Source organism: Stegodyphus dumicola, chromosome 10 (assembly GCF_044657685.1).
Source record: "Stegodyphus dumicola isolate Sdum_Otavi_A_Nest chromosome 10, ASM4465768v1".
In the NCBI taxonomy this organism is placed as follows: domain Eukaryota; kingdom Metazoa; phylum Arthropoda; class Arachnida; order Araneae; family Eresidae; genus Stegodyphus; species Stegodyphus dumicola.
Window position 1 is genome coordinate 6,449,142 of NC_140777.1, and position 14,801 is coordinate 6,463,942.

The 14,801-nt window shown below is 31.2% G+C and overlaps 1 protein-coding gene across 4 annotated transcripts in view; it reads right to left on the bottom strand.

Moving 5' to 3' along the window:
• Positions 1 to 3,698: 3,698 nt before the first annotated feature.
• LOC146994867 (uncharacterized) overlaps positions 3,699 to 14,801 on the bottom strand; it is a 60,612-nt gene continuing 49,509 nt past the window's right edge. For 2 of the 4 annotated variants that reach the window (XM_085824616.1, XM_085824613.1), the window contains 4 exons: positions 12,750 to 12,778; positions 11,918 to 11,950; positions 10,526 to 10,591; positions 3,699 to 5,546 (listed from right to left, as the gene is read on the bottom strand). In XM_085824616.1, the coding sequence (XP_085680742.1) occupies positions 5,532 to 5,546; positions 10,526 to 10,591; positions 11,918 to 11,950; positions 12,750 to 12,778 (143 nt within the window). In that variant the 3' untranslated portion in view covers positions 3,699 to 5,531. The remainder of the gene's footprint in view (positions 5,547 to 10,525; positions 10,592 to 11,917; positions 11,951 to 12,749; positions 12,779 to 14,801) is intronic. The other 2 variants (XM_085824615.1, XM_085824614.1) reach the window with 1 other exon arrangement.

Here is a 14,801-nt window from a genome sequence, read left to right on the forward strand (position 1 = left end):
GGGGGAGGCTTAAAAAAAAAGCTAAAATCTAAGGTGAAAAAAAAAAATAAAAAGGAAAAATTAATAGTACATCACTGCAACGGAAATTTGACACCTGCCCCCTAGTGAGGAGCTCTCTCCGTCAGTCATTTTTCAGTCGAACCCCAATTATTATGCCAATATATGAGGCTTATGTTTTATAATTTTCAAAGGACCTATACCTGAAAAGCGCCTTCTGTTGGTTATATCACAATTATTTTCTTTCAGTTTATCTCCAGCGTTATGCAAAGAGTGGACTATTCCGGCTAATACATATAAGCGTTAGGTATCAATAATATATTTAAGGCCAGCTCATTTATTTCGTAAGGTTCTTTCTACAACCTTCATTCCTTAAAATCATGTTATAATTGAGGGCATAATACATTTCTATGGCACTGATTTTTCCAAAGTTAGCGTGACTTTTTATTAAGCTAATTTTTGGATTGATTGGATCGCATTTTGGGCACAAGAAAGAAAACTTTTCGCTTAAGCATTAATATACTTAGTGATTACTTGAAGAATTACTACAATATACTGAAATAACGAAATAAAAAATTACTACAGTATACTGAAATAACAAGATAAGCAGTTACTATAATATACTGAAATAACATGATAAAAAATTACTACAGTATACTGAAATAATTTCTATGTTGTTTTGCAATCAATCAGCACTCAATGTAAAAGAACGGTGAGTTGTACGCAATAAACTTACTTAATATTTCGTGCTAAATTTGCAGGCATGAAGATAACTAAAAAAAATTCATTTCTTGTCAGGTATTAAAAGGGATTATGATATTAAAAATATTAATATTAAGGCATTAAAAATAAAAATAAAAGGCTTAATATAATATAGCAATAGTAAAAAAAGGCTTAATAAAAATGAATTATTATAAAGCTAAATATAAATTAAGAAAAAATGCCTAATATAAATTATTAATAAAAAAATGCTTAATATTGACAAATTAAATCAAACGGGGAACATATTTTTGAGTCAATTTAGACTAAAAAATATACGCTTACCGTTTGAACATTTTGATCAATGTTGTGTTAGTTAAATATAAATGTATTTTCCAAAGCTGTCACTAATATTGATCCCTGAACCAACTGATAGAACATTAAGAACTCTTTCATAATTTGAATCAAAACAGATAAATTCAAAGTGTGCAATTTTGCCATAAAAGTTCAAGTTTAAAATACTAAAATTCAAACAAAAAATACTCATAATTATTAAACTGTAAAGAGTTTTTTAATTTCATGTGCTTTTTACTTCCTTGTACGAAGTAAAAAGGAAGTATTGTAATCGCGAAAAGTTTCAGGAAACATATTTCAACAAAAATATCTATTTTGGCCACTATCGAATGCAATTTAACGGTTTTTGCATGATATCTGTATGTAAGGAGAGAATAAGACTCATTTCCTCCAAAAAAATTATAAAACTGCTTTAAAATTAATTCTGAAGAGAATTTTTCGTGGCGTCTGCACGAATGTATGTACGTACGTGCGTACCTATCTCGCATAACTCAAAAACGAGTAGCCTCAGAACGTTCAAATTTTGTATATAGGACTGCTATAACATGTACATGTGCACCTCGTATTTGGGTTGCAATCGGCCGCACCAAACGTATATAAATATATTTATATATATATTCACTCTGTTACCCGGCTCAGTGATCTCAGTTTCTTTACTCTTATATGTTTGTAAATTGCACATTTTTTGCTTTAAAAATGATTGAATTATGTTGTTTTTATATTCCGGTTAAGGTTTTTATGCCTTTAGTAAATCTGTATGCAATATGTTTAGAATTATCAACAATTCTAAAGTTGTTTAATTGCCGCTAAGCCTGTTTTTAATGGCGGCCATTGATGTTTACATTTGAAACAGGAGACTAGTGGATTTGTTGCCAATCTAGAGAAACTTAGCTTCGCAACAACAAAGACAACGCATTCATTTATTATTGCCAATTAAATCATGCTTAATTCTTTCTGGAATTTTTTCGAGGAAATAAGCGTTTGAGATTTACTTTGTAATTTTTAATATAGATATTTTGAGTTTTTATGTATTTTTGCCTTCTTGCAAAGTGAGAACTGAATTAATTAAATGAGAAATACTCAATCGTCTGTGAAAAACTGTTTCTTTTTTGTTTTGTTTGCTTAATTTCTTTTATACATAGTTCTAGCTTTAATATAGTATTTGAATAGAACATGTGGCAACGATTAGATAATTCTTTAAATGATATATACATTTTGTGCATTCTGAGTTATAATATGAATGAAATATAATACTGTTAAGTAAACCTAGCACCAGAGTGTCGCTGTGGTAAACAAAGTGAATTTTAAAGAATGCATTTATTCTATTGTGGTTTATGCGCTGTCGGCGAAGTAGGTTTAATTCAATCTAATAAGTTTAAATAAAATGCAAGAAAAAATGCATATAATTTAATATTCCCTACAAGGAATTTATGTGGTGTACACATCAGATTTTTTTGTAGGTGTTTGTTTATTCATTAATGTGTTTGTTTATATTTTTATGTGTTTTTATTTTTGTTTAACTTAAAAAGGGAAAATTCAAGCGAGTAAATTTACACAATTTAAAAATTAGAGTATGCATATATAATATTTTATCTTAAAATTCTAAAAGTTAAATGCTTAAAGTTACATAATTTGGACTTTAACTCTTTCTAGTAACGTCTTTTGCCATTTTTGTTTTTAAATATTCATTTCACTTTTTATTTATTTATTTTTGTTTGAAAAAAATCTCAATTTCAGCTTTAAAAAACTACTTAAAAATTACTAATTTATATAAGTTTTGCAATTTAAAAACCTTAGAAGTTTTGCAATTAGATAGAAAAGAATCATATACGAGGGCTATCCAGAAAGTAGATTACGTTTTGGAATAAAAAAATAAACAAAGTATAGGAAACAAATTTTATTATATACAGATGAAAGCCACACTCAAATACTACTTTTCTACATAGTCACCATACAAATTAAGGCATTTATCGTAGCGATGTACGAGCTTGGAAATTCCTTCGTCGAAAAATTCGGCCGCCTGCGCCTTCAACCACTTCGTTACCTCTTCTTGCCTTCCATCTTGCACAAAACTTGTGGTAACCAAGCTTTTCGCTGATGATTTCGTGCAACAAACTTCGCGAAATTTGTGGAAAACTCAAAGAAAGTTCCGTTATTGTGAAATTTCGATTTTCACGGACTTTAGCATCGACTTTTTCGAGAAGTTCGGCGGTCACTATGCTGGGTCTCCCACTTCGATCTTCGTCGTGAACATTGGTTCGGCCATTTTGAAATCTTATGACCCACTGACGCACTCCACCTTCAGTGATAATGTTGTCCCCATACACTTCACGAAGCTGCCGATAGATTTCTATCGGTTTACAGTTTTTTGCAGTCAGAAACCTTATTACTGAGCGCACCTCGCAGCTCGCGGGATTTTCAATTAACGCAGACATTTCAAACCGTCACAGTATCTGAACGGAGCACAGCACGAACCTCTCACTAGCATGGCTAGATGCAGACTGAGCTGCGCAACGCTCTGACCCCAAGATGGCCGCGCTAGCCCCGCCCCTAGCGGCCCCAGACGGAAACGTAATCTACTTCCTGGATGGCCCTCGTATTTATTACATAACAGTGAATAGTTTAAAAACAAGTAATTTAAATCAGAATCTCTCTAAATCATTTAATAGAAAAAAAGTCATATCAATCATAAAATTTGCAACTATAATACAAGTTCAAAAAATTAAGGAAAAGTCTTTTTCCAAATAATTCCTTCTCTAAAATACCGGATTTACAATCTTATTAATTCACAGTAAGGGAGGGGGGACGAGGACCATAACGAACAAAGTTTCGTTCACATCTAATACCTACAGCAAATGGTTCATTGTGTGCTGCTGCGATAATATTCACGAACAATTTTTGTAATTAAATAGTAATCATAACAATACGATATACTACGAAATCATAGTGCCACCTATTCCAACTGCGCACAGAAATATGAAAAACTAAAGCAAGTCACTATTTTTCCTTGCTGTAGTATTTCGTGAACCGAAGTGGTCCTTTCATTTATATCCATTTACAGTAAAATTTACATTTCCATAAATTGGTCAAACATAAACATTCAAGCATATATTACTGCAAACTGACAAAACAGCAGAGTGTGCTATGAAGGATTTCAGCAAGGGTGTGTTTCTTCGTTACATGTATACAAAAAAAATATCTCGCTACACAAGTAATAATAACATTATTGCAAATAATATGATTTAGTATCACAAGAATAGCAGTCATTTTGGGGGGAACAATTTACTACAATATGCAAGTAAGAAACTACATTAAACAACATGGTCTCACATAACAGATCTAATTCATTAATTTTAATTAGTTTCACTAGCAAAGCTTTTGAAAATAGAACTCAAGAAGTAATAATCTCGTGTACTTTTAACTCAATTAACATCCAAGTTATAATTTATAAGTATAACATGGGCATACTATAATATATACAATCCCTTTGTTTTTAAATCATTTTCGATCTACAGCTAATGATAATTTTTGAAGCAGCTGCATGATGCCATTTTTAATAAGCAAACTATGACTCTAATGATTGCATTCTACAAAACATAGAATTTGTCATTAATAAAATAAATGTACTTTAAATAGTTTTCGACACACTTCAATCTGCTTTGCCATGAATAATTGCTTAACATTTCTTAAACAAACAATTTTTGTGTTAATATACAATAATAACAAATTTAAAATTTTGTAAAGTACTGAAGAATCGTAGTAGAGGATTCATAGAATATTCCTACAAAATTCCAAGTATTCTGGAATGGTAACTTTCTCCTCTTATAGATAATACTAACAAAAGCTGTACATTGACAGCAAATTTTTCAATCAGAACTGTAATTAAAAAATGAGTTTGGACATTGTAATAAATTTTACTCTTCTCCATTTAACGCGTTTTGATTAATTCTACCCAAAAGGGCTCAAAAATTTTTCCATGGTGTCACTTCACTGGCTTTCTATGAAATATAAGCAAATTTCTGAATTATTCATACTCTATTACAAAACATACATTTTTTTACACTTCAGTTCGTGAATTTGTAATACATTTTCTGGCATTGGTCTGAAGATGTTTAACGTTTGTACACAATAAAAGAACACAAGATTGCACAGAAATAGCCTCTTCTTCTAAAATGCACATTTCACAGTTTTTTACAAAAATCTTTCTTTTTTTACTTAAACACAGTAAGTGTTTGACAGCAGTTTTTATTGCCTTATTATGTGTTCCTTTATTCTTTCTACTATGTGTTGGTCTTCAGAAAAATATGGCGACCGAAAAAAAGCTGGAATGATGGATAAGAAGCCATTGCTAAATGAACCAATGGGAGCACCCGATTTGGTAAGATCACGCCTTATCATCATTACACGATGGATCACATGTATGGCGCCATTGACAGTTTGCTCATCTGGGTGGATGATACGAGCTTGACGACCTTCCTATTCTAACAAAAGTTCACCTAAATTCAAAAGATATTTAAATACATATTTAGTCAATATTTAAATAAATATTTATTCATTCATTTAAACACATAAAACATAATATTATTGAAAGAACACTGTTAACGGAATATTGTTATTTAAATATTAGCTATCCCGAAAGCTAAACAAACATTAACAAAATTTAAATATTAGCTGTAAATTAAGATATTAGCTGAGAAGCTAAATACAGAGATATTGACTAAGTCAATATTTAAATAAGCATTTATTCATTTAAACACAAAGATCAAAATGCTATTAACAGAACACAGTTAGCGTAACATTGTTACATAACAGAACATTGTTATTTAAATATTAGTTTTCCTTATGAAAATTAAGATATTAGCTAAATTGACAGAAAACTTGGAATATCATTAGGCTTACCAGACATCCTCTTTTGACCGGAATTGACCCCATCTGATGATGTGGTACCTACGTCCCAGCCAGTCATTCAGATTTTCCCGCTTATGTGTTCAAATTTTAAAAGTCCAGAATACACATAAATGATATTAATACGAGCCCACAAGAGCTGACAACATTTTACGACACATTCTTTCTGACACTGAGGCATGGGAAAGAAGTTTTGATGAAACAGAAACTTTTATTTGGATATACAGCAGTGAATGAACAGGGTCTGAAATTGAAGCTTCGGGTGAAATTATTAATGAAGTTCTTGCAAATAATGCAGTAAGCATAGATCATCCTTTTGATGAAGTTGATGATTGTAAAGGCTTTTTGGGCTAGCTAGTTTGAAAATTTGGAACGGGATTATTTGGAAAAATAAACACTGAGAAGATGGATGGATATTTTATGGGCATTTCAAAGGAAACATTTGATGTGCACACCACATGGCTTCCTTGTAAATATTAAATTATGCACATTTTTCCTGCATTCCATTTATACTTAACCTAAAATTAAATTAAATCTACTTCATTGATAGTGCATAAAGCAAAATATAATAAATGCATTCTTTAAAATTCACTGTATTTATTTACCATAGCAAAACTCTGGCTCTAGGTTTGCTTAACAGCGTTACGTCTCATTCATTTTATAACTCAGAATGCACAAAAATTATAGCATCTGAAGAACTGCATAATTTCCCTAGTGTTCATTACGCGTAACATTTTTGTATTTGGTGGAAAGTTCTTTCAACATTCTGTCGCCTCGTCCGTGTCCAGTACTCAAATGTGTTTTTATGAAGAATGGGAAATAACTCGGCGTCTGTGACATAGTACTGATGCTTTCTTTAACAGGATAAATGAATGTACTTTTGCTTTCCACAAACAACCCATTCTAGCGATTCAGGGGCCAGTAGTCCGGTGGTTCCTTCCGAGTGGTCGTATTGGCTAGTTCACATCATTTATTAACTTCTGGTAAGTAGTTTCGATTCTTTGAAACGAAAACGAAAATGTATTTCCTACTTTGCCGTTTTGTCATTTAGCATTCCATAGAATGCCTAGGAAGTGTATGAAATATGAATAGTTTCATAGTATAATATGAATAGTTCATTGCCGGCTAGCCTGGAAATATGAATAGTTCATTGCCGGCTAGCCTGGAAATATGAATAGTTCATTGCCGGCTAGACAGGAAATACAAATAGTTCATTGCCGGCTAGTCAGGAAATACAAATAGCTCATTGCCAGCTAGCCAGGAAATATGAATAGTTCATTGCTGGCTAGCCAGGAAATACGAATAGGTCATTGCCGGCTAGCCAGGAAATATGAATAGGTCACTGCTGGCTAGCCAGGAAATATGAATAGTTCATTGCCGGCTAGTCAGGAAATATGAATAGTTCATTGCTGGCTAGCCAGGAAATACGAATATAGTTCATTGCCGGCATTGCCAGCTAGCCAGAAAATATGAACAGTTCATTGCTGGCTAGTCAGGAAATATGAATAGTTCATTGCCGGCTAGTCAGGAAATATGAATAGTTCATTGCCGGCTAGCCAGGAAATATGAATAGTTCATTGCCGGCTAGTTATAGGTATTGTATACAACTGCCTAGGCATTTTACAGAATGCTGGATTTTATACTTTGCCGGTAACATGAAAATGTAAGATACGAGTTTCATTTTTGTAGAACTACGGATTGATATTTCACGAATCAGCTTCAAGAATTAGATATAAAATATGCAAACTAAAAAATATATATATTTGTAACTCAATGCACATGCATCATATTATGTGAAAAGACGTTTATTTATAAGGCAAAAATTTTATGTAAGAGGATACTAAATAATTTTTCGAACCATTTTGAAAGACGACTAATAGAAAACAAAAAAAGGGAGCTACAGAATTCATCTGACTGCTCTACATTCAAACAAGCACTATTCTGCTGCAAATAGCAAGAAATATTAAACATTCAAAAATACAATTGAAATAACCATAGTGAGCAGAGTTCATGCACATTGCTTATTCAACTAATGGAATACATTGCTCACTCCTGAATGCAGCACAAAAAGATGTGAAGTGAAGGCAGGCAAATAGGCAGCCATATTACAATTAACAAAGTGAATGCAAATTACATTGCTTAGCACAATCGAAAAATATGCACGAAGTAAACTGCTCAAAAAAGAGGGGGCACAGTTCTACATCTCCCGTTCTATGGGCCGATTGAGGAAATTCAACTTGCGTTTTTCATGTATCACAAGCTCCACTAAGGATACGCATTAGATTTATATTTAGCATTGTTCTTATATAGCTATCCTGAAACAAAATCGGACTTTCTCTCAAATGACATGCCAATTTGTTTCCATATTTCGATTCAACGACTCAAATTATGCCAAACTGGCAAGTTTTCAACAATTCGAAATTTTGTTTCATTCCAAATAAAATTCGCTCATTTTTTATGATTTATTTTTAAATATTTTTTATAAATTTTTCAAAAACATTTTTAATTATAACCTATAAAATTTTTAATACCTTCATAAAGAAGATGTATTTTTAAGCATACATGCAAAAAATTAGAGTTTTTTATTCAAAATTTCCTAAAACATACGCGAATTTATATATTGGCGCGTTTTGAAATTTGGCATATTTGTTATAAGCGATAATAACGCCAAATTTGGGTTAAGACTTTGTTACAATTATTATAAAGTATGAATGATGACTTTTTTCCCCGCTCGTGTACAATGAAAAAAGGGAAAAAATAGATTACTATAAATTAAGAAGTTTGCCAAGTGAGTTACTGTTGGAGCAAACTGAAAAAAATGTGCCAAGATAAATTTTTAAATTTCTCACCAAAAATTGCAAAATTTAATATTTAGGCATAATTTGAGTCCCAGAACCGAAATATGGAAAACAATTGGCTTGTCATTTCAGAAAAAATCTGATTTTGTGTCAAAATACCTGCATTAGAACAATGCTATATATAAATATAAGAGAACCTGCATACAATCCAAGACTTTGTTGCAAAAATTCAGTCAAAATCGAAGACACATATGTGCAAATTGCATCAAATCCAGCAAAGTTCCTCTCCCGGCCTTCACTTATATAACTGTTTGTCTGTTTACTTATGTCACAGATATACAGTCTTCCACTTAAAAAAGTATTTTAAATGAAACCAAATATTCATGTGTTGTCATTTTTAAACGTGAAATATTCTAAATTTCAAAATAAATCATTTTATATATTTCTTTGCATTTTTATTTAGGAAAATTTAGCATTCCTTATTAAAAAAAAATCTGATGTGAACAAAATATGACTTTCTTGTATGGGGTACATAATACACATTTTTTGCTGCATTTCCATTTATACTTATTTCCTCGAATTTGGGATATATTTCTCATTCATTCAGTTCTCACTTCATGGCAAGGCAAAAATACATAAAAACTCATAATATCTTCATTAAAAATTTAAATATATGAAAAAACATAAAGTTAAACTAAATTTGTTTTACTGAAACGTCCCCGTCCCAGGACCCTGCGATTTAGATAATGACCTTGTTATTGGCCGGCGCTGGAATAAAAATTTATAAATTAGAAATAAGCCTACTATCCTATATTATGAAGAACTTAAGACCCCAAAATTATATATTAAATAGAATCGACTATCTTTTTATTACTTTTGAAATTTATCTGCTAAAATTTCAGATTCCACATATGTCTAAAATTTCATGTATATAAAAATTATGCTAGTATATAAAATTTATGCTAAAATTTCAGATTCCACATACCAAAGGGACTTGGCCCCTGTCACTCTTCCAGCCCTACTGTCTTCAATGGATTTAAATAAATTTGCTGGTTTTCCCATCTAGCTGAGGATTTGCAGTATAATGTTAATACGAAAAAAAAAATTAAAATCTTTCTTTGGGGAATTCCTAACAGATTCTGACTCAGACACTCATAATAAGAAATATGACTAGTATGTAGTTTAGAACTAAATAAAAAATGAAAACATTTTTCAAATGGTTAATCTGAAATATACCTTTCGTACTCAAATTATTTGCAAATCATATTGAATTTGTGTACAGAATAGAATCAACATCAGTAACAGACAGTATATTAAAAATTCTTGGCTTGCACAGAAATGTTCTGTATTTGAAAAACGTTTTTAAATTTGTTCTTATCTGAAGTTCTTAAACAGACAACTGAAATTTCAAAATTAATTTATTTTTGGTAAGTATACGACACATGAAGAAACATTAAATTTCCTGATATTTAATTATTACAAATAAAAATTGCAAGTAAATGATTACAAATTATTTATAATTACATTATTTAAACATGTACACAACAAAACCATGCTCTAAGAAACAAGAGTTAACTTCAACTTGGAAATTAAGACAAAGAACTGATGTCTAATAAAAGCTCCAAAAATAAAGTCTAATAAAAATTCTAATAACCAAGTTAATTGAAATATTAAAAGAATAGTTAAATTATGAATTAAAAAACATTCAAAATCTTAACTGAAAATGATTAACAGTTCTCTTTATAATATACACGATGATGTACAAAACTTACAGGCTTCGGACGTCGTGGACGGAGCCGGCGGCGCTGCCTTCGGCTTCTCGTCGTTGATGAGGAGTCCTTTAAAAATAGTATATAGTATATAAATATACAAATAGTATATAAATAGAAACTTTCAATAGTTACAACACATATTGCAAATATTTTATATTTGCAATTACATATAAAAAATCTTAAATAGCTGTATGCATTTTGCAGCTGAGGATGGTGGTTCGGTAAAACCATCGAAACTAGTCCTGTGAAAATTTTGTAAATATAACGCTGATTTTTGTTGTTTGACTTCTGAATTAGCTATATGCCGGTTTATATAAAATATTAACATCAAGTTAAACTAAAAACAAAATGAATTACAAAAACATTATCAGCTGCTACAAATGTATCCGAGTTTTTTAATAAACTTTGTGCGCATTTTTCATGAGCTATGTCTCTTCGATTTTGAAAGGAAAATGAAAACTGGAGCTTTAATGAATGGAACATGACTCTTGATATTATTTTGTTATTCTGTATTAATTAAGCATTCAAATAGTTTTACAGATCTGTAATTCTATATGCTTAAAATTGAAAGACATTGTGTTAAAGAAGTACCAGATATATATATATCTACGAGATCAGTGCAGCAATAATGTGCCGCTAAGATATTACATAAAAAAAACCTACAAAGATCTTCTTAGTAACAATAAATAATCAAGAAAATACCTTTCATGTCTTTTGTGTTTAATCTTTCTACTCTTTAGATGTTATAGCTGTAGAGGATGAGAAAGGCAGTTGCACAAACGATGCATTATGTCAGTGTTCGTGTTTAATCTTTCTACTCTTTAGATGTTATAGCTGTAGAGGATGAGAAAGGCAGTTGCACAAACGATGCATTATGTCGGTCATTACTTAAAGTCTCAGATGAGGCTTAAACTCCGTTAGGATACAGAATAAAGTAAATCATTTTCCAAGCTGCTCACAGCTTTACAACAGCGTAAGATATTTTAAGATCTTTGAACTGACTTTCTCACACAGCTTTATAGGAAAATCTTCGGCTATTATTTTATGTTTCTTTACTGCTTCATTTCGATATACTATGAAGAACTTATCCATACACACCTCAAAATTATCTTCTATTAAAAAAAAGAAAAAGAAGATTTCTTGCAATAACCATAAAGGACATTATTTTACATTATTTAAACATTAACATAAATAATGCTCTCAAAAAGCAAGACTTAACTTCAACTGGCAAGTTAAAACTGAGGACCGATGTCTAATAAAAGCTCCTACACTAAGTTGACTACTGATAAAAAAGCTAATAACCAAGTTACATAAAATTTTACATTCATACTCTTAATTGAGAGATACTTATTCTCATTATAATATATATGAAGTATAATATACAAAACTTACTTTGGGTGGTGGGGGTGGAGGTGATTTCACACTCTGTAAAAGTAACAAATATATTTAAACTTTCAATAGTTAACGCACATATTCAAATAGTTCTTAAATTTACAATCAGATGTCAAACATTTACAGCAGTGGTTCTCAACCTTTTACCTAATTGTGCCATCTAAACAAAAATTGAAAACCTTTAGTATCACCACTACAAAGTATTACTAAATTTGTTTGGAATGCCTTCATTTATTATCGTGTCTGCACCCATGTTATGACTGGATACCAGAAAGCCAGGAAAGTCTCTGCTTTCCATCCTGGCATCAACCAAAGACAAAACAAATGCATATTCTTTCTCTAAAGATGTTTATCAACAAATGATATTGACTGAAGGGAAAAAGGGAATGTTAAAAAATATATATTTTAAAGTAAGAAATGCTTTAGTTTTTGGGGAGCAGACATTGTGTGGGTCACTTTTTTTAACATAAATTATATCTGTAAAGTTGGGGTGCGAGTATTACACGAGCGTATACGGTAAATTTTCTTTAAAATTTGAAAAGAGAAACTGCTTAGATAGTATTATGATGTTCAAAGAACCACTGATGATATTCCTGTTTTATAAAAATAGAAACTTTTCCGAGTTTTAAATCTCCATACTAAAAAGAATAATAAATCTGCTAGGAATTTCCTAAACACAATACTCAAGAAAAATACTAAATTCCACTGTTAAAAATACTGCTGTAACAATGAAAATATATTTTGAATGTTTAAAATAAAAATAAATCAAAATTCATGAATTTTTTTTAAAGACATGCTTTAGAGAAATGTTGAGGGGGGAAATTGTTCTTACCTCTTCTGGCCCCCAGAGACTTGCCCTAACTTTAAAAAAAAAAAAAAAAAAAAAAAAAAAAAAAAAAAGAGAGAGAGAGAGAGAGAGAATTGAATTGTATGTATACAGTGCATGAATAACAAAAATGCATATTCAATAAAAAATTAACATTAACATAGAATCTAACAATGAAATGGATTTGGGGGAAAAACACTTCATTTAAAAAGTAAATAAATAAATAAAAACCAAAATTGTAAACAAATCAAAGGGTAAATTTATTTTAAATTAACAGTACTTCCTCTGTATCATCAGTTCACTCTTACTTTGACACAGATTTTTCTCCTAATTCCATTCATTTCCATTTCAAACAGAAATGGTATTGAGAGACCTTCCCTTTAATAATATCTGTTGTTACTGCATTTTTAGAATATTTATAACAAAACAATACGAAAAGCATAATATAAAGGAGAAAATCAGCATTTAGTCCTTATTTCTTAAAATGCATCTAATTAATAGTTGACTATTTGGCAATGAAATCTATCGACCTTTTAATTTCTTCCAATATTGTCATCAAAATATTGTGGGGTACTTACGAGTTCGTAGATTTGGATTTCGAATAACAACATTTGATGAAGAATGGAAACACAATTTATTAGACAGTATTACTTAGGACAGCTCCAAAAACACGTTTACAGTCACTGAAAAACTACGACAAATAACGCTAAAACAATCAGCAACACAGACTTCAGGCTATAAAGGTGAAGAAAGCCTCACGGTGAAACACCGGAGAATGGCTCCCGACTCGGTTCGTTCTCGGAACTCTACGTACTATCGAGACTATCCGAGCTATGAATCGTGATGCACTCGATGCATCAACTCACAATACTCGGACTAGACACCTCGACGTTAGAATACATCAACTCGATAGACTACGAGACACTCCTACTTCGCATACCAGCAGGGTTATATAGCTTTTGGGTTGCCTTCAAGAACATTCATGTCAAACCGGTAAGAATTTGTTCTAGAATGTTCTCCGTCAGTCCACGGCATATTGCCAACATTGTCGGCATGTGGAAGATTTTGTGCCAAGGCAACTAACCTGCTTTCCCTTGCCACTTTCTGGCAACCCTAAATCCGCCTTGCCCTATCTTACTGCAGCTGAACATTTTGTAAGAATATTAAATATATTTTCAAACATTCATTTCAACAGTTATACCAAAGTTTTAACTGAAAGCAAGTTTTCTGCTTCAAATTAACCAAAAATTTAAAGAGCACAACAAAGTATTTTTATAACATTAATCCCAAAATGAAGTTTTACAACTTTCTTAATAGTATTCACAACTCACAGCACTGCTTCTTTATTACCATTCAAAAATCAGTTAAACGTGTTCATGCGTTATACCCAAAACCTATTATAAATAGGAATGTTTGAACTTATGTTATTTATTATTAAGTTTTCATGGCTTTATTTTTTCATATTTGGGATACCAACGTTAAATGAAAAAACAAAGCTTCATTATGCTACTGAATGAATAGCAGTTTTTGAAAGATTTTCTCCATGTTTAGATAATGCATATTTAAGTAACGGAAAATGCAAATGTTCGTGTGCCTGGTTTTTCGGGCGAAGGACTATGATATTCAAAATTGGATGACTCTAGGTTACTGAGAAACATGCATACATTCATGCATATTATTCATTATTTAATGTCTTTAACGCTTTGCGGCACAGTGTGTCCGGTGTGGACACACCTAAAAACTTCCTTCTGTATGCACAGAAAAATTGAATGAAAAAGGATTTATAGGTTACTCTGAACCTTCTTTATTTATAGTAGATGGCAGCTCAACACAAACCAGCCCATATATCTTAGCCATGTTTAGTTTTAAGACCCTCATTTTTCAAAGAGATCTCCCAATTTTTTTTTTTTTTAGGGTATAAAAGGAATTGTTTGAAAATAAATTTCTGTTATTCTTTTGGCTGTATGGTAATCTCCTTATTCTACATTAGTTTTAATGTTTAACCTTGAAATCTGAAATAAAATCAAACGGTAAACCCTAGGTGTGCCTAGACCGAGC